The following is a 25,731-nucleotide window of genomic DNA, read 5'->3' on the forward strand; positions in this document are numbered from 1 at the left end:
GGTCTCCACCTACAGAGAGTTCCCAACCTAATGAAAGAGCAATACATAAGCCAACAATGGTAATATAACGCAATAAAAACAATTATAGACAGGTGTAAAATACTATGGCAAAAAAATAAACTTTAAGTAGACTGAAGCCCTAAATATAAGGCAAAAAAACCCTTAAAAACTGTTAGAAGAAGATATTGGAGACTGGAGCAGCATAGGATGTTTAAAAGAAGACACAAAAAGCACAAATAATCTAGGAAAAAAGACTTGGAAATTAGGCTTCATTGAAATTAACTTTTATGCATCAAAGATGCCATAACGCAACACTGGGGGAAGATACTTGATGCTTATAACTAAGGATTAGTATCCAGAATATGTGTAGCTCCTAAAATATCGATATCAATAATAAAAACACCAATAAAAGAAAAACAGACAAAAGATATATGACAATTCACAGAAGAGGAAATTTAAATGGCCAATAAACACAAGAAAAGATGCTCAATCTCACTAGTAACCACGGAAAAACATTAAAACAAGATACCATTTCATATCCATCAGATTATTAAAAACTAGTAATACCAAATATTGGTGAAATTATGAAGAAAAGAGCAATTTGGCAATACCTAATAGAGCTGGAAGATGAGCACACCCTAGGATCCCACACCTTCACTCTAGATAAACAAAACACACATAAGGAAATGTACTAAAATGTTCACAGCAGCAATGTTTATAATCGTGAAAATCTACATGTCCAACAATAGGAAAATAAATTAATAAAATTGGATTTATTCGTAAAAGATAATTGCCTTTATAATTATCCATATGTATGCATATAGCTCTAGTTCTGCATGTATAAATATGGCTAATTGTCAAAAAATTAATTTGAGTGAAAACAAGCAAATTGCAAAAGGATACATACAGTATGATGTAATATATAAATTTTGAGAAGATGCAAATCAATGCAATATATTGTTTAAAAATCCATACTATATGTATAGCAGAAATATAAAACTGGCATTGGAACAATAAACCCCAAATCTGGAGAAAGAAAGAAAAAGTGTTCAAGGACTACAGAAAGCTTAAATTCAATCCATAGGGGTTTTACTTCTTACCCCCAAAAAGCAAATACAGCAAAACATTAGGGTTTGAAGGAGATGAGTGACCAGTAGGTTTACGAGGATTCATTATATTATTCTCTGTTCTTTTCTATATATTTGAAATAGTCCATACTAAAAAAATAAAGTTCTATGGAAGCACAGATGTAGGGGCAACACTTGAACAAGACCTTATGGATTAGTACTTCGACATATGAGCAAGTGAGAGGAGGAGCATTTGGTGGAGGAAACGAGAGGAGAAGTCCAAAGGCACGCACAGGAAAAGAACATTTGGGGGCCGGGGGCTGGCCTGGTGGCTCAGGTGGTTGGAGCACTGTGCTCTTAACACCGAGGTCGCCGGTTCGATTCCCACATGGGCCAGTGAGCTGTGCCCTCTACAGCTAAGACTGTGAACAACAGCTCTCCCAGGAGCTGGGCTGCTGAGTGCTGCCGTGGGCTACCATGTGCTGCCATGAGTGGCCAGCAGTCATTATGACCAGCAGCCATTGTGAGCAGCTAGCAGCCGGCTGCCATGAGCTGCTGTGAGCAGCCGACTGGCAACTGACTGCCTCAGCCGGTGGGAGTGCAAGGCTCATAATACCAGCATGGGCCAGGGAGCTGTGTCCTACAATTAGACTGAGAAACAACAGCTTGAACTGGAGTGGGGAGGGGGGGTGGAGGCAGAAGAAAGGGGGGGAAAATAAAAAAAGAATGAGCACCAGCATTCAGTCAAGAGCAGTTAGAGCTAAGGAGATGGGGATGCACCCACAACGAAGCATGTGTTTGTGCCTTGGGGAGGACCGTAGGGAACCAAAGAAATGTTTAAGCAGAGGAATAATGTGATTTTACCATTCTAGTGGCACTTATAGAAAATGAAAATAAAAGGGGCAGAGATTGAAGACAGTGAAACTAGTTAGAAACTACCTTATTAATCTAAAGAACATAGGGCTCTACCTGAGTAGGGACACTGAGACTGAAGAACGAAGGGCTCATGTGAAAGACATTCAAAGGACTTGGGGACTGACCAGAAGTCAGACATGGAAAGGAAGAGGTTAAGAATGATTGTGACACATGGTTAAGGCACTTAAACTGGGTATGTTGTTACCAAGATTGTAAACGTAGAAGGAAGAAGAGGTTTCTGGCGGAAAAAAAAAAGTTTGCCTTTTAAATGTGTTCAGTTGCAAATAAGGACCCCTCAGGAAGGAAACTAAAATCAAAAGAATCTAGATTTTAAAGGTACACACAATAGTTCCTACCCACATTTTGTGTTAGGGAATGTACTAGGATCAGATGTCTCATGCCCAAAACGGTCAGCCATAAGGTAGAGAAAAGGCAGAAACTAGAATGGCAGAACATTATCTTCCTTTCTGCCCAACTTTAAATATAAGTGTGTAATCTACCTATGTTAAGTAATGTCCCACTTTTGAAAAAGTCACACTTTCCAGCTGCCTTGTCCTTTCATTAAAAAAAGTGAGTGTCCCAGGAGCCAACTTGAGGAGCTCTCCAAAGGCTAAATCTGCGATAGGATGAGCAACAAAGTAAATGATCGTAATGGATCATAACCTACAGGATAAAATGAATACCTGTGAGTCTAACGTGTAATAAATAATTGAATAAATGGAGGGGGGACAAAGGGACAGCTTTTTCTTACAGTAGAATTCCAATTAATGAATGTAGAAGGAATGAACAAAAGAGAAAATCATCTTTTAACAGATACCATATTAATAACTGTTGCAAGCAAGAGCATCAGGATACTTGCAGAGCCTCAAAAGTATTCCTCCACCAGACACTTAATTACAAAGCAGGGAAACAGCAACTTGCCAGTGGAGAAACCTAGCAGACACCGCCTTAACCCAGTGACCAAGGTTAACACCACCAGCACGGAGACGTACCAACATCATATACTTCCCAACAGGATGCACTGACAAGGGCCGAGCGTCGCTTTTGGAGGATTTTTGCAAAACATGCATGACATGAGGAAACTTCAGACAAACCCAAAGTTGAGGGGGAACATTCTACAAAGGACTGGCCAGTATCCTTCAAAAGTGTTGAGGTCATGAAAGAGAAACTATCCTCAATTGGAGGAGGCTAAAGGGACATGCCAGCTAAAGGACTATGTGTCCTAGGTTGAATCCTGGGCCAGAAAAGGGACATTAGTAGGATAACTAGTGGAATTTGAATTAAAGTCTACGTATGGGCTAGTTAGAAATACTGTATCAGTATTAATTTCCTGGTATTGATAAATAGATTTATTACATAAGATGTTAACACTAGGGGAAGCTAGGTAAAGCGTATATGGGATTTCTTCAGACTATTGTTGCAACTTAAGATAGAAATGATTTCAAAATGAAAACATTTGATTAAAAAAAAGGAGTAGAAAATGACATTTGATAGTGAAGAAAAGAGTTCTCAAAAACAGCATATATTTAATTATTCAGGAAACGTACAGTACTCCTCCAAGTTCTCCTGACCCAACAGTGTGCATGACAATGTTGTCAAGTAGACAGATGGAGCAAAGACACAGAGGCAGAAACACTGAGAAATGACAGCTGAAAAAAGAAAGTAATGCTGTAAAAAGGCCGGCTATTGGAGCTGCACACAGCTCTGCAGCCTTAGGCTACTAGCTCTCTGTTCACCAGGGAACCCTAACTAAACGTATAGTGCAGGGATCCACCCAAGCACAGGCTGGATGACTGTGGACAAGCTCCTCTACCCCTCTGAGCCTCATCTATGAGATGAAGTGACTCCACCTATCTCTTAGAGATGTTGTAAAAACAAAATAATGTACGCAGAAGCACACAGACTTGTGCTTCTCATGTCATAGGCATTCACGAAAAGGTTCACACTCGTGATCCTAATTCAGAATAAGAAAAGGCTAAACTATACCCCATAGTTTAAGAAAGTAGGAAAAGGTGTAATTCACCTTAAATGTCTATCCAAAAAGATTAAAATGAAAGCCACAGTGCCTGAAAGGGTAAACTTCAATTAGCTGAGAAAACCACGCATGTGAAATACCTCATTCCCACAAAGCATCAGATAAAGGAGGCATAGCTTTCCATGCTTAAAACGACTTGCATCTTCAACACCACTAGCGTCAGTTAAACATCTGAAACACAGTTCATGACGAAAGAGTACCAATTTTCTTTTGTTCTTTACCCAGAGAGCCTAACTACAGCGCTGTCATTTGATGCTTTTCCTTGCCCACTTAGCATCAAGCACCTTTCTAAACCTATCAAGGCCCAGCACAGAAAACATTTTAAGACTATGTATGCCTCAGTGGAATTGTGGGTGATTTTTATCTTTTCTACTTCTTAGACTTTATGTAGAATAGTAATGCTAACTTACAATGGAAATGAGTAATTTATAAACTCGCTATGGTCAATTCTTGACTATGTCAAACAGCATATTTTGAACCTATCTCTCTTTTAACATATTCACATTAACTCGGTTGTAAAGTGAAGTCAAAACACCAGACAATTAATGCCATGTGATCTATGTGGTCATTTCCTTGGATATAGTAACATGGCAACAGGGATGACAAGAAAAGCACTTACCTCTACGTTATTTGCAATGTAACGGTTGTCACCCTCAACTTTGACAGAGAAGTCGTAATAACCACTGGAAAACTTTGCATTCATGAAGTTCAGTTCAAAAATATCCCTGTGAATAATGAGCAGGGTTAGCAAGCACTCATATGGGAAAGTCATGACTATAACAAACGGGCTGCAAAGGGAGACACTCCTTAAAACAGGCCAGGCATACACCTCTTCACTTTTGATGATAATGTGGGAAAAACTTCAAAATCATCTAAAATGACTTCTTTCAAGGCTACAAGGTCTTCTTTTCCCTTTGTTTCCCCTCTCAGCCCCTAAAATCCCACCTCCCTGGGGTAGCCTCCCACAATTAAATGTGAATCAGGTGAGTCTACAGTATGATCTCGATTACGTTAAGAAAAAAAAGAAGTGAATTCTTAACTCGAACTACATCGTAAAATCCCCAATGTCTTTTACCACTCCACTGATCATTCCTAAAAATGATTTTGCTTTTTAATTTCACATATTGCCTATATATCTTTGACTGTTTAAGAAATACATTTTCTAAAACTCGAAGTTCCTGATCTTGTTAACTTACTAATTTATACATTTAACAATGTTTCACATAAAATTGACCTCTAATTTTTAAAGAATTTACAAAACAATAATTTGCAGCCATTAAAAATAAGACTGTACAAAAATCTGAAAATGGAACTACCCTATGATCCAGTAATTCCACTCCTAGGTATCTATCCGGAGAAATCCAAAACTCCAATTCAAAAATCTTTATGCACCCCTATGTTTATTGCAGCACTATACACAATAGCTAAGACATGGAAACAACCGAAATGCCCATTGGTAGATGACTGGATTAAGAAACTGTGGTACATTTATACAATGGAGTATTATGCAGCCATAAAGAAGAAAGAAATCTTACCATTTGCAACAACATGGATGGACCTAGAGAACATTATGTTAAGTGAAATAAGTCAGACAGAGAAAGATAAGTACCATATGATCTCACTTATATGCGGAATCTAAAGAAAAGAATAAGTGAATGAACTAATCAGAAACAGTTTTGGAGACAGAGAAGAAAAACTGAGGGTTGCTAGATGGGTGGGGGTGGGTGGGGGTAAAGGTGAAGGAGAGGGGATTAGAAAACAGTCAGTAACCACAAGATGGCCACGGGGTTTTGAAAATTAATCTGGGGAACGTAATTTAGTGGTTACCAGAGGGTAAGGGGGTTGGGGGGTGGGAGATGAGGGTAAGGGGGATCAAATATATGGTGATGGAAGGAGAACTGACTCTGGGTGGTGAACACACAATGTAATTTATAGATGATGTGATACAGAATTGTACACCTGAAATCTATGTAATTTTACTAACAATTGTCACCCCAATAAATTAAAAAAAAAAAAGACTGTAGAAGAATACTTAATCCTATGGGGAAAATGTTCACGACACATTGTTATAGCTAAAGCATAATCTTAATTCAACTTAAAAAATATAGCAAAACGTTAACAGCAGTTATCTCGTTGAGTGGTGGAATTATAGGTGTTTGTATTTTCTTTCTTGTGCTTTTCGGTGTTTTTCCTACAATAAACACGTATTATTCATACATCAAAAAAAACCCAATAAATATTAAATTTAAAACTGGCTACTTATATAACAATGACAAGACAGCGACAACGATAAGATTTTGATACCAGTAAGTCAAGTTTACCTAACCAAAGGGTAGGTAAATTTGGTTTTGTGATCCACATTAAGCTGGGTTATACTGGCTGCAAGCTAACTTTCCAAAAGAAGTATAATACATTGGCGCCTGATCAGAAGAAACTCAGGACTTACCCTACAAGGGTGAAAGGGGTCTTCTGGAGAACCGTGGCTCTGGAAGCAACAGATTTCGCATGTTCTAGTTTGACAGTGGCCTGAGTCAGAGGCTGGGACAGAATATTGGTGACCTGCAACTGGAGATAGATTTAAAAATTATCTGTAGCCACAAAGACTGAGGGAGTACAGAATTTTGTTCTAGGGTGCTTTATCCATAGGGAGTGAGCTCTGCAGGAGAAGCAACACCTCATTTTAGGAAATCTTCACTGACCTTTGGCTTATTGCCTATCAGAGATCAAAAATAGGAAAACAGACTGGGAATGGGATCGATGATAGAATGTTCCAGGTGGGGAGGATCTTCCAGATGATCTTGTCCAATGACCTTACTTTTCAGACAAGGAAACAAGAGCCCAGGGGAAGAGAATGACTGGCCCCAGACCACACAGTTATGTTTCCTTCTTTCTAATCCCTAATGGATAACTTCCATTCTACTGAAGTTATCTTAAAAAAAGAAAAATGTTAGCTAGAGAAATACTTCAAGAAGATATGGGTAATGGGAAAACTGAAGAAATGTGGATAACATTAATAACTGTCATTTGTTGAAAGTCAACTATTTACCAGATACCAGGCTAGGCCCTTTACATATACCTTCCCATCAATCGTTTGAGATAGATACTCCAGCCTACCTAGCTTCAAAGCCAACAATATTTTCTACTTTGCTCTCTCAGCACCCCGACTCAAGGTGAATTATGTTAATTATGTTTTTGCTCACCACAGTCTTTGCTGAGGAGATGTAGGTTGTAAGCAGGGGGAAGAGAGGCAATTTTGAAGTAGAGGGCACCTGCTCAGGAGAATATCTGCAAGGGCCACCAAAGTAGAAGAACTGATGGGACAGATGGAACTGTTCTAAGTGGAACCCCAAGGTTTAGACATAAAATGTTTAATTTCTTATGAAGGTCTTAATTTATCAGTGGTTTCCAAATAACAGCATCAAAAGCCTCATTTGAGATGAAATCTCTCAAACTGTGCCTTTGCTCTGTTCAAAAAGTTAACACAAAAGACAAGTCTATGCTTACTGCTGAGTGAGAGGGAGAGCTACCCTATGAAGAGGCAGAAAGATACACTGTTTACACTGTTAACACCAGAGAAGAAGAGACCTGGTATTTATTCTAACAACTATAAGCACCAAAATCACTTGGGAATTTAAAAAGCTGTCTTAATACGTATTTAGAAAGTTTTGGTACTGAAAAATGCATTTTAGAAGCAAGATTTCTCTATACATCTGGAGTTACAAACCCAGTAATGCAATTTTCTTGCACTTCATTTGTTGAAAGCCTATTTAAAATTCTCTAGGCGAAAAAAAAAAAAAATGCTGTTTTTGAGATTGTGAAGGGTTCTGTGACTAGTTCACCCGGTGGTCATGTCCCCATTTCTAGGCTACAGGAAATGAGCCTTGTTCTATACTCATGGGCGACAAATGGCTGTAGAGCAGTCTGTGATTTCTGAAAGCCCTACACTGAAAACGACAACCAGGGCGGCACACTGGGGCACAGAGGTCATACCCGCAGAATGGCCTGTTCATGCGTGTCGGAAGGTGAGCCCTCGGACACAACCACAACTGGCACGTGGTAGCGATTCTGGGAGAGCGCAGCGGCAGCAGAGGCCACGCTGAAAGCTTCTGAGAGTGAGTCCAAGTTCTTCTTGCTGAAGATCGCATTTGTGAGCTGGATGACCTGGTCCTGAAAGACAGGCAAACACAGCTGGAGATCGTCCCCACCTACCTGGCTCAAGTCATTCCTTCTGTTTCTAGGTGCTCAAACCGAAGGCCTTGTAGCCATTAATCCAAGTTAATAGAGGAGGTAAAAAGGAAACATTCTGCATTTAAGCTTAAAACTGGGATTTGTTTTTTCTTCCATCTTCCAGTACACACTGAAATTCATGCATTTATTTGTCAACCATTTATTTATTGAATGCTAACTATACAAACGCAAGGTACTTCTAGATAACTGAGATATGAAAGTATATTATAAAATACATATACCAGGAACCATTTGTTCAATATACATGCCAGGCACTGATACGTAGGTGCTTTATGTATATTAATACAAATCTTGATAAAAACCCTGAGAAGACTGATATTATCCATGTTTTTCAAATGAAGAAACTGAGGCTAAAGAACATGAAGTAACTTCTACTAGTTACAATGGGGGGGGGAACCAGACCAAAATTCACACATAAGTCTGTCTCCAAAGTACTTCCACAATAAAATGGGTTCTTTCCAGATTCTCTTCCCCCTCCCAGTTAAGCTACCTTCCCTCCCAGCCCACGTCTAAGCAAGTCTGTATTTACAGGACAAAACCTTAGAGCCAAAATGTACATTAGAAAGAAACTAAAGTAACTCTCCATTAAGAACTAATGGGCTGCTTAAAGGAGAAAACAGAAAGCAATTTTTTTAAAAAAGTAGAACCGAAAAGGCAATATTAAAATTCTGGAGGTTGTTTGCTTAGGAGGAAACATTTTCCACTCCAATCAGTTTTGTTTTTTAAAATCTACCATCTAACAAAAAAGCTCCCTTGTTCCCGACAGTGTTATTCACAGTCGACATGAAATAATTTTCTTTAATTGTACCAATTACATTTTTCCATCACTAGGCTGTTGACACCAGAATGGTTATGTCAAAAGCAGTGGACAGCAAAATTACTCCTGCCAAATACCTGTTTAGTACAAGTTTGGGAATAAAGTAAGAAAAAGTTTAAGTTGTATATGAAGAATATGGCCAATTTATCCACTGTACTGTGTATAAAAGAGTCCCTAAATGACTTGTATCCTGAGACCCACATTCCTGCACTTTAATCCAAAACAGAAGTTAAAAGAGTGTCTCTGTAGACCTCCTACCCTTAGGCTGAAGGAAAAGACTATATTAGCATGTCAATACATGAAAAAATTATTAGATCATATCCTCTGTAGAAATATGAAATTCATTCAAATTATCCAGACAGATAATTATTTAAGCTTTACTTGAAGAAACTCGGCACAGAACTCATAATGTAGAAAAGAAATGAAAGTTCTAATTGGAACCCAAGTCTCTCCTCTTAAAATCAAAACAACAGGGGCTTGTATTTTAAGTCCTTTAGATTAAGGGTTGGTAACCTTCTCACAAACAAGGGGTACAAAGAGGGTCCTACTCAAAAGACTTCCCACACACATTCCAACTAAAGGTTCTTTCAGGTTAACAAGCTCCTCTTGAAAAAGAAAAAGGAAAAAAATTAACTCTTGGTGGATGTCTGGTAGACACACACGCCTCTCAGTGACCTATGTCAATCAGTAAAGATTAGCTAAGATTTAGCCCTTGCCGCGTTTGAGTGGGGAGGGAAGAGGACAGGCAAGTTTATAGGAGAGGGCACTTCTCGAGAGAAAGAGGATATGCACAGGCCACCAGAGTGGGAAGCATTCATGAGACAAGCAGTAAGGAGTATCAGAAAAGGGAGGAGACATAAGGGGAACGCACTTGGCCTTCTTGCCACTACCTCGTGACATGTTCGTACCCCATTTAAAGCAAGTGTAACAATTTGTTTATATGTCTATCCCACTGGCAACCAGTTCCTTGAGGACAAGCATTCCAGCTTTCTCTCTCTCATTCTCAATGCCTAACCCGAAGCACTAAGTGACTATACCCAAGGCTAACTAAGCAGCCTTCTCTGATAAAAGCTGTCCTTAGCAGATAAAGCCAACAACCCCTTTGGGAATCACGCCTGAGAATTATAAGACAGGCACCTCCTTAATGGATGGCTCAGTCCCCACGTGGTCCATGAGCTTGTAGGTGGCAGCCACAAATAACGCTGTTGTTTCCAGTCCTTCTTCAAACTGGAGGTACACACCTCCCAGTTCATCCAGGCGAGCCACAAGGTCCTATCACAAACAAAGTGGAAGCATGTTGGAGGTCAGGTGAAAACAGAAAGGAGATGCACAAACCACTGTCACCCACGTGCAGATGGTTTTGAGAAATCTCACTCTCAATCTGGAGAGCACCTCACTTAGCATTTCTCAAAAAAAGGTACTTAGGCAGAGAGAGTGTATCGTACAGGCATTTGAAGAGAAAGGTAACTTCTGCAGCGCTGCGAGTGCTCCTTCCCTGACCCCCTGTACGCAAGCCCAAGCCCAGGAGTCATGACACTGAAGGCAGCAGCTGCTCTGGGCAGAAGGCCAGTGGGCCAGGCTGCAGAGCGCCCAGGAAGCGGCGTGGCACAGATGGATTCCACAGCCATCCACTTGGATACAACCTCCAGAGCAGAGCATTTCTCTTTCTTACTCAATGACCTAAGGATGGAAAGAGTCATCCTGCTCTCCTGGGCAACAGGGTGAGGCAGCTAATGTGTCCGTGGGACATCCAGTGATGGCACTGTTAGGACTACCTGTCATCACTGGCTATGCCGTCCATGAGAGGAGACTGACGGGAAGGAGGTCCAGGGCAAAGGACAGGACGGAGTAATAATAAAACCCCAGTGACCACCTGCAGAGCACCTTATGTACTAGGCAGTTAGAACCTCACTTGTTCCTACAACCACCATGAAAGGAAATTGAGTCTCAGACGTTGAATCATTTGCCTGAGATTATTAAGTAGTAAGTGGCAGAAAAAAATGTTTAAATTTCAAGTTTTTTGGGCTCTGAAATCTGTAGACTATGAGACTGTACCTACCAAAGCCTGGAAAAATAGTTTGTTGCCTGACTGATGGTGTAACTACCCTGGCCTAACTACTACTCCTAACAGGACATACTACTGTGATACAAACAACCTAAGTGTGCCACAGATATGAAAAGAAATGGAACTGGCTGTAACAAATCATGCCTGTCTGTGGGCAAGGCTCTTCTAAAGGGTTTCAAAGACGGGAGCTGGGAAATTCCTTTGGCAAAATAAATTCCCACCTCAATCTCCTCCACAATGCTCCTCAGGTCAGCCTGCTGGGACAGGTGGGATGCTGTCTGCAGAGCCTGGATCGTGCTGGAAGGTAAAAAGTAGACCCTAATGAATGACAAGCCTCCTTTCATCTACTTGCCCCCGCCTGTATTGGGACACCTTCACAAATATCCCACTCTTACTCTTTCCAAGTATAAAACAGTCTCAACCTTTAAGGAGCTTATTTACAACCTCGTCGGGAAAGATGCGACAAAGACCATTACATTACGCAGGTCATTACTGTTAGAGAGACGGCAACCTGGGCAACAGGACTCTTAGGAAGTACTGTGGGCACAGAATAGGGAGGGAGCACAGGTACACCCCCCTCGGAAAATGGGTTTTGTTCCTAATGGCATCTCATATAGAATACTGAGACTAAATTAGGTTTGAAAGAGGTAAAACTCATAGGGAGAACAGGATTTCATTTGACTAATGTCTATTTGAAGTTGACTTGACTGCCTGTTCATTTTCTTACTCCAAGACCAAAGAAATATTGTAGAATCTACATATGTAGATTGCTGGGTAGAATTTGAAGCAACTTTCTGAAATCAGATTAATGCAATAGGAACAGGAAGTGTTCAGTAATCACGAGCTAAATGGCCAAGGCTGGTGCTACCATCATCCTGCTGCGAGAACTGAGTCATCTTCTTTCAGGCTAAATAAGATGAAAGGAATAAAAGATTTGGTTTCCAAACCAGAGTAGTCTCTCTTTTTTTTCCTACTTATTTCTGATTATAAAAGTACACATTTGGGGCCAGCCCGGTGGCTCAGGCGGTTGGAGCTCCATGCTCCTAACTCCGAAGGCTGCTGGTTCGATTCCCACATGGGCCAGTGGGCTCTCAAACACAAGGTGGTCAGCAATTCCTCGAAGTCCCTCAAGGGATGGGGGCTGTGCCCCTGCAACTAGAATAATGGCAACTGGACCGGGAGGGAGCTGCGCCCGCCACAACTAAGACTGAAAGGACAACAACTTGAAGCTGAAACTGGACGGGAAAAAAAAGGCCGGGAAGACACACTGTTCCCCAATAAAGGTCCGTTGCCCCCCCAAAACAATCGGGAAAAAAGAAAAAAAAAACGTAGTGTCAAAAAAGGAAAAAACAACATTCTAAGCAAGAAATTCCTATAACCCTATCCCTAAAAGGTAACCTACCCAATTTATTTTAACTTAATCTATAAATCTTTCCATTCTATTAATAATGACATAGTACTGCACTGCTTAGATGTACCATAATTTACTCAATCTCCAATTGATAGACATTAAGTGTTTACTACGGCATACAACGCTGTAACTGATTTTATATATATATATATATATATATATATATACTTTTTACATATATGTATTTTTTTGATTTATTGAAATTAAATCCCCAGAACAAATTATCTATTTGAAAGTGAACAATTCAGTGGCCTTTAGTATATTTCACAATGTGCAATTACTTCTATCTAGTTCCCAAATATTCCCATCAGTCCAAAATAAAACCCTATACCCATTAAAGCAGTTTTCTTCCCAATTCTCCCTTCCCGCGTCCCTAGCAAGCACCAATCTACATTCTGTGTCTACAGATTTACCTGTTCTGGGTATTTCATATAAATGGACTCATACAATATGTGACTGTTTGTGTCTAGCTTCTTTCACTTAGCATGTTTTCAAGGCTCATCCAGATTGAAGCAGTTATTAGTACTTCATTATTTTTCATGGCTAATTCATATATTTTTACCCACTTATGAGTGTATTTCTGTAAGATAAACTATTTAAGGTAGAATGTGGTAGGTATGTGCACATAAGATTTTTTATTAGATTCTATTCTCTTAATGCAAGTAACTTGGAAAATGTAAACAATGCTTTTCTGGGTGGAATGGAGAAAGCTGAGGACCCCTGGTGGTAGCACCAACGGCTGCTCAACCCCAGAATGGTTTCCTAATTCCCAAGAGAGGACTGGGCCTTTACATCAAACCGCCATTTAGTAAGTCAGTGTTGGGGAATGCAGAGTGAGAATCTGTCTGCTTTTATTGAGATCATAACAATTTGGATTCCCTCCATGGAAAACTGATTCCATTAAGATGACAAGTTGGAAAACAGAGGAGTCACAATCCACGGACAGAGAAGACCCAGAGTATTCAATGACTCCTATGGGATGCTTGTTGTTATAATGCACTTGAGAAAATGAACCCTGCATTTCCAAACAAGATAAAAATCCCACATCTGCCCATGATAAATGCTGAGCCCAGATAAGGCTGCTAGGATACCCTAGAAAGAACTTTTCAATTAAGATATCGTTTTTCTCTTGTTTTGGAACAAGTGTGTGTCATGTTGGTAACAACCTCAGAAGTTTCTAGAATGAAATTAATCCCCTTAGCGTTTGAAAAGTTTTGCCACCAGCTTTAATTCCTTATTCCCCAGCCAGCAATTTCTTTCCCTCTGGAGTACTATATTCAAACACTAAGAAAGCAGATCCTTTCTTGCTAAAATACAGCAGATGATTCAAAGAAATTGGATTATGAAGAGAACAAAATGGCACTTTTTCAGATGCTTCATTCAAACCTACAAATAATTTTTTCCCGTTCTAGACAAGTTTATGAACATTCATTTCCTAGAATCTGCCCACTTAAATGTACCAGGTCCACTTAGAAGAGTTCTAATTTCTATCACATTTCCTTAAGCGGGGCAAATTAGTAGTAATACATAAGGCGTCCTGCCAGTTTGATCTTCGCAATAATCCTGAGAGACAGATATCATTCTCTCTGTTTTACATATGAAAACACTGAAGGTGAGGGAGGTTAAACAGCCTGCCCATGATCAAAGGTATTAAGTAGAAGAGTCTGGATATGAACACAGTGCTATCTGATCCCAAGGGTGTTCTCTTTCTACCTGTAAACTTTCTACAAGAGAACAGAAACACAAAAGTATAGATAGTTTCAGCCTTTATTAACTCTTTGTTGGACACTTACCACGTGCCAGGCTTTAAGAGCTCTGCAAATAAAGATGTTTACAATCTAACATAGAAATAACTACAATACAACCAAGGAAGCAACCAGCTCTCTAAGAAATGGACCTAAGAAGGAAGTACGCTAGAAGAGAAGGAACTCCATTTGTGGCATGCCCACTTAAAGCCAGGCTCTGCACTGGGCTCTTCACATATATTATCTCACCTAATCTTGACATCTGTCCTAGGATGCAAGGATTATTGGTCTCATTTTAAATGAGGCTCAGAGAGGTTAGTAACTTGCCCAAAGTCACAAAGCAAGGAAGGAACTGAACTGGTGTTCAAACCCAAGCCTAACTGACTCCAACATGGAGGTACTTTCTTTGTACTTTTTCCTGTTCTGGAGTTTTGAGGAGGGAGATTTCCCTTTTTGCTCGGAGGGAAATGGAAAGATTTCTCTATAGAAGGTGGCATCAGAGTGAGGCATTGACAATGATATCACGACATGAGATGGTGATGATTGAGGTGGCATTCCCCAAGGGATTCTGAGAAGAGATCAAAATAACGTAACCTGAAACCAAAGGACCATGAGGGCCAAGCCCTGGGGAAAGTGTGCACAAAATGTCAGCCCTGGGCAAAGAATCAGCCTCCAAGTCACTGATTACTGGCCTTGTGAACGAGTCGGTGTGAGAGTGACAAAGAGAACGTCACCACTGACTGTGAACGCTGGCCTTAACAAAGCTTCAAATTTAGAAACATTTTGGTTCTTGCAAAAAAAACCCCCAAAAAAACCCAAAAAACCATGGGAAACAACTGAACTATTCTGCAATAGGGAATTTGTGTCACCAACTGCTTGCTAAACAATTAACAGGAGTCCAGGTGCTCTACTCTCTTTCAAGGGTTGCAATTAGGGGGACACATAGAAAATAAAAAGTACATATACAGTTTTAAATGAGGAGTTTTTAAAAAAACTACGCCTATTATACTATCGCTTTTAAGTTTAGGAAATGTCCTTAGGTCTGTTACAACATTGAAACTTGTAAGAAACAGGGAAGTTGCTCTCAGTTTCTTTCCTGTCGGGTGCTTGTGCTTCAGCTAAGCCTTTTGCAGAGCAGTAGAATCTCGGTCTGAGAATACTCTCCCCTCTGAGCACCCACCCACCTCTCCCCGCAGGTGCCGTCTCTCACAACTATGAAGGAACACATAAGCCCTCCTTCAGTGCAGAGCGTCCACTGTCTCCCTTAGACATCGCCTACCTTTGCTTCAGCCTCTGACCTCAAATGGCAACTATGTCTCCACGTGGCAGTGTGTTTATGCTCCGACTCAGTATTTTCCTTCTGCCTGGGCAGCTCGGGGAAGACTGTGTCTAGGTGAGCAGCCCGAGGACAGGGACCCTCCCTAGCAGAGCACTGGCACATAGTAGGTGCCCTGAAAATATTTGCTGAACCCATGGATGAACCCTCTCAGGACAGTACCAGACACAAACGAAACCTGAGAAGTACTGATGACTCACGCTAGCACAGTCTCTTCCTTGCTGAGGCGAGAGGTAAGGGCGCTGAGTGCTTCTTGGGAAGCCAAGGGAAGGCCAAGGCCGCTCAGGGCTGCCACAGCGTGGTAGATCTGCGTAACAGACGAATCTTCACTGACAGCTGCCAGAAGCAGATCTTTGGTCTCATTTGAAATAGAGATCTAAGAAAGAATCGGCAGACACAGAGTTTTAGAACAGGTGCTGGCAATTTGTGGCAGGCATCCCAAAGATGGCATGCCAAGCAAGTGCCAGAGTCACACTACCTGCCTGGCATCTGATCGCTCCCCCTTGACTTCTCAGACACCAGAAGTAAATGTTTTCAAAACCTTAACTCAACACTTGAAAAGATTCTGGCAAGTCACTTGTCTACTTACATGGTTCTCCTACGTTCAATAAAATGAATTTCCAGAAATCTGGTATGGGATATTCTTTCTTTGAACATTTTTAAATGTTAGAGAGAGATGGAAAGAAAAATCAAGACTTCCCAGAAGAGAGGCAACTATAGGAAAAAGTTATTTAAATACATGGAAAGTGAAAATTCAGGGGAAAAATAAACTATCCTTCCTTAAAAAAAAAATATCAAGAATGGAATTCCCACCATCACTAATGGATTTTTACTGTTAAAAAAAAAAAATCTGACATGAGCCTCCCTTTTTAAAACTATACAGTTTAATGTAAATATATATGTAGGAAGCTGGACTCACCTCACACCCTGAGAGGGCCTGGCTGGACTGGGCAGCGTAGAAAAGGGAATCCACGTTGCTGGGATCAAGGTTTGATTTAATGAAGGTGCATGCTTTCTAAATGAGGAAAAAAAGTCAATGATGAGTGGTGACATGTACAGGGATAAGGAAAAGTATCCATTGGATGACAAGTAAAATTCTAAGCAATCTATGATCTATGATGGCTTAAAGTATGAGCTGTACAAGGTTTCATTTTTTTTTTTTTTTAAAGATTTTATTGGGGAAGGGGAACAGGACTTTATTGGGGAACAGTGTGTACTTCCAGGATTTTGTCCAAGTCAAGTTGTTGTTCTTTCATTCATAGTTGTGGAGGGCGCAGCTCAGTTCCAGGTCCAGTTGCCGTTGCTAGTTGCAGGGGGCACAGCCCACCATCCCTTGGATGGGGAGTCAAACCGGCAACCTTGTGGTTGAGAGGACGCGCTCCAACCAACTGAGCCATCCGGGAGCTCATTGGCAGCTCAGCTCAAGGTGCCGTGCTCAATCTTAGTTGCAGGGGGCGGAGCCCATCATCCCTTGCAGGCGTCGAACCAGCAATCTTGTGGTTGAGAGGACAGGCTCCAACCAACTGAGCCATCCGGGAGGCAGCTCAGCTCAAGGTGCCGTGTTCAATCTTAGTTGTAGAGGGCAGAGCCCACCATCCCTTGCGGGACTCATGGAGTTGAACCAGCAACCTTGTGGTTGAGAGCCCACTGGCCCATGTGGGAAGCGAACCGGTAGCCTTCGGAGTTAGGAGTATGGAGCTCCAACTGCCTGAGCCACCGGGCCGCCCCAAGATTTCATTTTTTAAGCAATTCATTTCCATAGGACACAAAATTGCTGATTTCAAAGAAGGAGCAACAAACCTGAGGACTCTAGTCCTTCTGAATCCTAGAAAGGAAGGAAAGTAACCACTGCCACTGGTCACCTGCTCTGGTTATGGCCTGTGCAGGGTGTTTATGAAGCTCTTCCATTTCATGGACATAAGGACCCTGTGGTAGACAGTATCATACCCATTTAACAGAAAAAGAAACTCAGGCTTGGAGTTGGTAAATAACCCGATGAAGGTGACAAAGCTAATTAAGTCGCAGAGTGGTTCCTTTGATTCCAACTGTACTGGAATCTCCGCTTTGATGTCTGCAAAGCTAAGCCAGGTTGAACACATCTAAAATAAGCTTGAAACCTTCTACTTTTTCACCTGGACTTTCTAGCTCATGTACGGGCATCACCAAGCACTCAATTACCTAAAGCAGAAACCTGGGACTCCTTCTTGACCCTCCAAGCTTATCGAGTCTATTTCCCTTTCATTTCTCAAACCCAATCCCCACCTTCTGGTTCTCTCATTGCCTTATTTCAGGTCTTTGCCGTTTCTCACCTAGACTGTCAAAATGATCTCCTAACTGGTCCCAAGCCATGCTGCTTCAAGAGTGGTCTTTACAAAATACAAATGTGACCATCTTACTTTGCTTTTAAAACCCTTGGGTGGTTCCTTATTATATTCAACACGATCCAAAGTTCCTGATACAGCATAACATGTCCTCATGACTGATCCTCACTCTGTGCCAGCTTCGTCACAGCCCCACCTCCAAAATCTTACCCTGCAGCCCACTGCAGCTCCCCAGATATGCTATGCTCTCGCCCTTTATGATTTTTGACCCTACTACTCCCCCTGCCAGGAGCACTTCTCTCTCGTGCTTCTTGTCTGCCAAACACAGTCTTATCTCCTTCTCTGCTCAGACATCACTTCTTCCAGTGATTCCAGAAAGCCTTCGGTGACATTCATGCCAGGACAGGCCCGTCGCCCTCCCTCCCGAGTGCTCCCCCAAAGCACTTACCAGACTGTACTACCTCCCTCCCACAGTGATGAGTTACCTGAGAGAAGAACCTTGATGAACCCCCATCACAGTGCCTGGCCCAGGGTAGGCACATAATAAAACCCACGCTACTTCTACTAGGTCAAACTCCAAGCAATATAATTTAATAATTAGTTCTGGTGCTAAATATTTTGATTGAGGCAACATAAAATTCCGCTATTCAAAATGAAATGGTAACAAAAATAGGTAAAAGTGGGTGCTCCTGGGGAGTAGGCCAGGCAGTAAGGCAAGGTGGGCCATGCAATCGACTGCTGCTTTTCACTAATAGCTGTTCTGTATTATCTGATGTCTTATATGTGCATGCGCTACTTCAACCAGAAAACTCACACTGCACAAATTAGGGCTGGGAAGAAAATCTATTCAAAAAGTCCTTGCCTTAGAATGTGGGTAAGCTATGCTTTGTTGCCATCTGGTGTTTAACAGTGGAACGACAGCACACGAGGCCCCAAACAATGATTACGGTCACGACGTACCACTTTTCAAGCACTGAAAATGTGTCAAGCACTGTTCCAAGTTCTTTATGTGCATTTCTCACTCAATAAGGGGACCTATGCATTAGGTCCTCTTATTATCTTAAGTTTAAAGAAAACAAAACAGGCATCAGAGAGGCAAAGTAACTTGTCCACGGCCACTCAGCTCTTCACGGAGGAGCTGAAATTAAACTCAGGCAGCCTGGCTCCAGAGTCTTAAGCTAGACAACCTCCACCTCTTAAGGGACCACTAAAACTGATCTGATCTGCAGGAAAACCAGCATCATGCCTACTCTAATTCTATGCACAGAAAAAGCAACGTAAACAGTACCAGCGGTCAGTGGCTTCAAAGCTCAGAATGTCGACAGCATGGTTTTAAAGCAGCAGAAGTGGGAGACCTCATGAAACACGCTCTGGACTCAGGAAGCCCACCCACTGCTGAGGTTTCAGTTGGCGACTTTCAGGGCATTTGTAACTCCAACTCCAGCTGCCCTCCCATGTTCCAGACTCATTTTCCCAATTAAAGGCTGAAAATCACCCCCTAAATGCCCATTCCTTATCTGCACCCCTCCAACTTTCTGTGCCGTGTTAATACTATTATCTAAACATCCTCCTGAGCGAAAAACAGTGCTTTCCTCTACCCACCCTTCCCTACAACTCCCTGAACTGAAGAGGGAACCAAATGCTACAGAAAAGACAATCAACTCACTCTCAGCTGCCCCTCCTCTCCCTATTTCCTCCATTAACAGCTCCCCACTACTCGTTTCCTCTCAGACCATGCTTTGTAACCTTGCCAGACCTGTTATTGTGTCATGTTACCGAGGATCCTGGCGGGAGCCCCCCCCACCACATCCTTTGGAACTGGGCTCCCTAGAACTAACTGGGCAGTATTTGTTTTTGAGGCTCCTAGATCCCTAGGTAAGAGTCACTTTTATGGAGACCTATAGTTTTAGGATCCCAGGTGCACTTCTTACCACACACCTCTGCGCTAGCTGTCCTGCACAATCAACTCACTGCCCCTAGAATACAACGAGCACTTTTGCGGCCCAGGGTTAGTACAGGTTGTTTTCTCCACCTGGAGGCCCATTCATGTAATTAATTCCTCCTCTCCCTCCCACTTGGCAACCCCTAAACTGTATTAACTCAAGACTTATTTTAAAAATAAAACTTCCCTTGACGCATCTCTCCCCTCCAGCTGCTACCTTCTTTCTCTTCTCACACAGCTAAACTTCTCTAGGGAGCTGCCTAACGCCTAGGTTTTCATTTCCTCACATCCGCTCGCTCCAACGTGGTTCTGCCCCATCACGCCACCAGTGACCTCCAAACTGAAAAAGCCAAAGGACACTTCCCAATGCTCATTCCCTCAACACCTGACAGATGATTACTTCCTCGTTCCCTTCACTTCCGAGATTCCCCCACACTCTCCCGGCTCTCTGCTACTTCTCTGGTAGTTCCTCAGTTTCATCCTCTTCTGCCCGGCCATTCAACAGCAGAGTTTTTGAATTCTTAGGCCCACTCCTCATGCATCCTCTCTCTCCCCATAGGCAATCTCATTCAGGCCCATACCGTGTATCCCTGAAAATAAGACCTAGCCGGTCTTATATTATAGTAAAATAAGACCCGGTCTTGTGTTAGTTTTTGCTCCAAAAGACGCATTACAGCTGATTGTCCGGCTAGGTCTTATTTTCGGGGCAACACGGCAGCTTCATCCAGAAACTCTATCCAGGTAATTCTCAGATTTGTACCCCCAGCCCAGACTTCTCTCAATCGCTACTTACATAACTCAAAGGCATTTCAAGCTCAACATGTTGAAGACCAAATTCATGATCTTTCCCACACAATCCTAATTCTCTTCCTCTGTTCCTTCACATCTTATGCCCAACCTTCCATCCATGCAACAAGTCAGAATTCAGGGTGCTATCCTTTGTACCCCTTCTGCATTCAATCGTGCTCTGTACCCCCTGCCATAGTCTGTCTTCCACAAAACAGGAGAGAAATCTTTTCAAAATTAAAAATGGGATCCTGATCCTTGCTGCTTAAAATCGACTGCTTTTTAAAAGAGCAAAATCTTTCCGATGGCCAGCAAAGCACCGAGGCGTGGCCCCAGCCTTCCTGTGTAGCTTTACTCCTCTCTCCCCGCCTCTGTTAGACACACAGAACTCCTTTCAGTCTCTCAAATGTCACCTACTCCCTGCCTGCACAGGTCCTTTGCACATGCTACTCCTTCTGCCTCAAGTCCCTTCCTCCTCTGTCTCTCGGGTAACTCCTACTTTCCCTTTAGAATTCAGATCAATCATACCTTCCCTCATTCAACAAACAGCTACTGAGTGCCTACCACATGCCAGCCGCTATTCTAGGCACTGGAGATACACAATCGATGCAGTGAACAAAGTTCCTGCCGTCAAGGAGCTGTAATTTAGGGGGACGTAGAGTAAAATTTAAGTTCAGAACTTCCTCGGGAAAGCATTCTCTGACCAGGTCGAACTCCCCCATTTTCCACCTATAGAACTCCTCTACTTATAACGCCGGTTATCTCACCTCCATAAAACTTACCATGGTTACAGATATTCATGTATATATTTGATTACATGACTAATGCCTGTCTCCACTACTAGAGGACACATTCCAAGAGGACAGAGGCTCTCTTTTCTGTTCAACAATGAATCCAGCGCCTAGCACCATGCCTAGTACACAGCAGAAATTCACTAAGCAAATTGTGCAGCAGCCAGGACAGATGGCAACTCCCCTGGACAAGGTTGGGGCTTACCTAAGTCTTCTCGGCAGGCAGGATGAGTGAGCCGCTCCCACTGCTGGACTCCCATGGGACTTTCCACATCCCACGTGTATCTCTTTGTACTCAGCACCTGGTTTCACTATATTGGTACTTGTCTCTCACCAGATAATGAGCTCTGTTGTCTTCTCTACACTTAGCACAATGCCGGCACATAACAGATGCTCCATAAATGATTACAACCTGAGAGAATGTTTGATTCTCTGCTATCCCAGCGGCCAGCTGAGGGACAGGCCCTTAACAAGCACACAGTACTTGTTGAATTGGAAACAAATATACTCACCTTTATATGCCGTCACCATGTGACAGACACTGAGCTAAGAACTTTATCTTATCTCATTTAAGCTTCACAACCCTCTAAGGGATCACCAGTTTACAGATAGGGAAAGTGCTTGATTGACAAACAACCCGTGAACACTGTCTAATGTTTCCTGATTTCAGTCAGGAACAAGTAGGACCACCACAACTTTTACCATAGTATGTATCCCATTTACCTATTTTCATTAAAATGAATACAAAACCCCCATTATTCTTGTCTTATAAAAAGCTAAGTCATATCCATAAAATCACCATTCTCATGTGCTTATGTTTTCTAAATATACATATATAGTAACTGACTAAGAAAATGAAAAATGTTCACTTTTCATAACTCTTCACTCTTTAGGCTTCTAGTTGGATTTGACCCTGAAGGCCAGTTTGTCAAACCCTCTAAAATCAACTTAAAATCAACTGTCTTTCCTCACTCTGCTACTCCCGGAGCTGCTTTCTATTCTCATTTTCTTATTAAACCCCATTCCTCCCAGTTTTGCTGCTAAAATCTCTTGTGACAAAAATAACCAAAATCTCATCTAAGGACCTATCTGTGAGAGCAGCCAACTCAGGCATCTAACAGGGCTGAGGAAGTTCTTTCTACTCAGCTGAAAGTAACAGTTAAGCTGGGCACACACCACTCCATGGAAGTGGCAGTAAGGGAGACTTTCTCTCAATGGACGGACTTCGTGTGCTCATCCAGTAAGGAAATGCAACAGCTCTGAAACCTCCATGCAACTCTCTTCCTTCTATTACTTACAATGCACACACTGCAGAATCACCATGGCACATTTCACAAACGATTAGAAGAATGAAGTGTGTGATTCACCCATTTATTTTCTGATTAAGAGGCACAGTTAGAGAGCTTTCATTTCTATTAAGCTCAAGTTTACAATTCATTCAGTCAATAAATATTTGTTGAGATCAAATATATGGTGACGGAAGGAGAACTGACTCTGGGTGGTGAATACACAATGGGATTTATAGATGATATAATACAGAATTGTACACCTGAAATCTATGTAATTTTACTAACAATTGTCACCCCAATAAATTTAAAAAATATATTTTTGTTGAACATCCTCTGTTCGTCAGGCATTAAACAAAGGGGATGAAAGTTTGTAAAAAAAAAATAAAAGTGATGTACGTTAACTGCTACTCTATATAACAGTATTACTAATAAGAGCTAATGATTATATACTTACCACATGCCATCACCATGCTAACTACCCTCCATTTACCACCTACATATATCAGCCGAGTACTGTTATTATCTCCCTCTCACAGATGAGAAAACAAAGGTTCAGTAAGCTGCACAGGTCACAGTTGCGCAGCTGTGAAGTCAATATCTTGAAGCCAAGCCATTTGAGTTTAGAGTCTGGATTATAAACATGAAGCCACAGCTGCCTAACCATGTAATTATCCCGAATCACACTGGACTGCAGCTGTCTGGATGGCTCCAATCTTATACCTTCAGCCCTGACTAATGTACCCTCAAACTCATCACGTCAGCAGAGAACACCTTTACGGGTATGTGATCAACCTAAATCCACGTGGAACTCCAAGTCCTGAGACAGATACAAAGCTATGACTCTGGTTAAAGTGAGGGTACCTCACTCCTCCATCATCTCCTTCGACTGAATCCTCCGGTTCCACAGAAGTTTGAAAATCACCAGTAGAATTCTCGTCCAGCATTCAAACCCATCAAAATTTAACAGTAACCTAATATTCCAATTTCATCTCCTACACCTTCCAATGCAAAACCTCTACTAGTCGAGACTACTCTGCTACTCTCCCAATTTGTTCTCTCTGCCCCAGGCTGTCTACAGAAACTGTAGGCCTTCTGTACAGCATAGTATAGTATCTACACCAGACAGTGTCTGAATTCACCTGAATAAGTTATAAATAGAAGCGAACATGTTTCAATATTAATAATGATGAGATAGCTACCATTTGAAGGGCCTTTTGTGAGCCAATCACCTACTGGGCATGATACGATTTCACTTTATCTTTATAATGATCCAGTGAGGAAGTCATCATAACTCCTCTTTTAGAGAGAGATGACACCAGAATTAAATACTTGGGCTAACTAACTCTGATGCCTGTGCTCTTTCTTTTGAGCTAAACTAATTTTATTCGGAGGTACATTCACCTAGAGGGTTTACAACAATATGATTATGAGTAAAAGTCTGCTTCCTTAATACAGTCATGCACAGGAAGGAAACGGGCAGGAGTAAGACACAGCTGTCAGGAAGAAATATGAGTAAGTGTGGATCCCATAGATCAGGGATTAGCAAACTTTCTGTAAAGGGCCAGAGAGTAAATATTTTAGGCTTGCTGGGCACACGGTGTCTTTAGTAATTATTCAACTCTACTGTTAAAAATGTAAAAGGAGCCATAGACGATATGTAAATGAATGGGCATGACTATGTTTCAGTAAAACATTATTCACAAAAACAGGCTTCAAGTTGGATTTGACCCTGGGGGCCAGTCTGTTAACCTCTCTGCCATGTGCTATTCTGATGATGGTTGGCAGACATTGGGCAATTAACTTAACCTCTTTGAGCTTCCATTTCATCCTCTATTACAACATAATATCTCTAACCATATAGAATTAAGACAATGAACTCAAAATAACATATCCAGTGAGCCGGCACATATGAGGCATTCAATAAATAATAGCACTGGTTGAGTCTAGTCTGGGACAGGAAATATAAAAGATAAACCTAGGATAGAAGAAACTGTCAAAGACTACTGGATCACCTAAAAACAAATAAAACACACACAGACATTTTGGCCCACTGGCAAAAATTAGACATTTTAAGCATCAAAAATAATAACAGGCTGCAATGGATTGAAAGACATCAATTGGGACTGCCAGCTCTGGCCATGACAAAATTAAAGGTATTGAACTTTAATTCAATACCTCCTGCCATAAATAACTATAAAACCAAACAAAATATATAAAGTTGAGACACTGGATAACAAGGCTATGACCCTTGAAAGAAAGTAAAAAGTATGACAATGACAGCAAAAATAAGGGGAGTTTAAGTATAAAAATATATTGTTATAAGGTTCTTTCATTACAAATGACAATGCAAAATAATAATTCAAAGTATACTGATAAGTTAAAACGTATATTACAATAGAGGAACCACTAAAAAAAAATAAGTAGAGCTAAAAAGCCAATATGAAGAGACAAAATGAAATATTAAAAAAATACTCAATCTAAGGAGAAAGAAAAAATATAAATAGAAGACAAATAACAAGATAGCAGGCTTAACCCCAACAATACAGTTAAATTAAATATAAATGGATTAAACTCCCCAATTAAAAAAATAGACTGTCAGACTAGATTGAAAAATAAATCCCTACTATATACTGTTTACAAGAAATAGATTAGTCTGACACCTGAATTCACTGACCCAACTTTATCATAACTTAAAAGTGAAACAACTAGATATTATGTATCCACTGATAGGAAGTGTACAGTACCACCTGTGAAATATTTCTGTCAAGAAAACTGACCCTGAAATATAATTAAGCTTCAAAAGCTGACTATCAGTTTACAGGAATACAAGAGACAGGGAAATATGTTCAAAAACAGCATGAGGATACAATCAATCAAAGGCAGATGGTGGAAAATTCTCTGGGACAGTGACCTGTTTTTATGAGCCTTGTTTAGACTCTGATTCAAATGAACTAACAAACAAA

The 25,731-nt window shown here is 41.2% G+C and overlaps 1 protein-coding gene across 2 annotated transcripts in view; it reads right to left on the bottom strand.

The window, feature by feature from the left end:
• The window catches only part of RPN2 (ribophorin II), a 55,536-nt gene that overhangs the window by 23,319 nt on the left and 6,486 nt on the right, over positions 1-25,731 (bottom strand). For both annotated transcript variants that reach the window (XM_033094922.1, XM_033094923.1), the window contains exons 3-9: positions 16,559-16,654; positions 15,840-16,015; positions 11,369-11,444; positions 10,220-10,354; positions 8,008-8,184; positions 6,464-6,582; positions 4,637-4,742 (exon numbers count right to left, since the gene is read on the bottom strand). In XM_033094922.1, the coding sequence (XP_032950813.1) occupies positions 4,637-4,742; positions 6,464-6,582; positions 8,008-8,184; positions 10,220-10,354; positions 11,369-11,444; positions 15,840-16,015; positions 16,559-16,654 (885 nt within the window). The remainder of the gene's footprint in view (positions 1-4,636; positions 4,743-6,463; positions 6,583-8,007; positions 8,185-10,219; positions 10,355-11,368; positions 11,445-15,839; positions 16,016-16,558; positions 16,655-25,731) is intronic.

Source organism: Rhinolophus ferrumequinum, chromosome 23, assembly GCF_004115265.2.
Source record: "Rhinolophus ferrumequinum isolate MPI-CBG mRhiFer1 chromosome 23, mRhiFer1_v1.p, whole genome shotgun sequence".
Taxonomy (NCBI): domain Eukaryota; kingdom Metazoa; phylum Chordata; class Mammalia; order Chiroptera; family Rhinolophidae; genus Rhinolophus; species Rhinolophus ferrumequinum.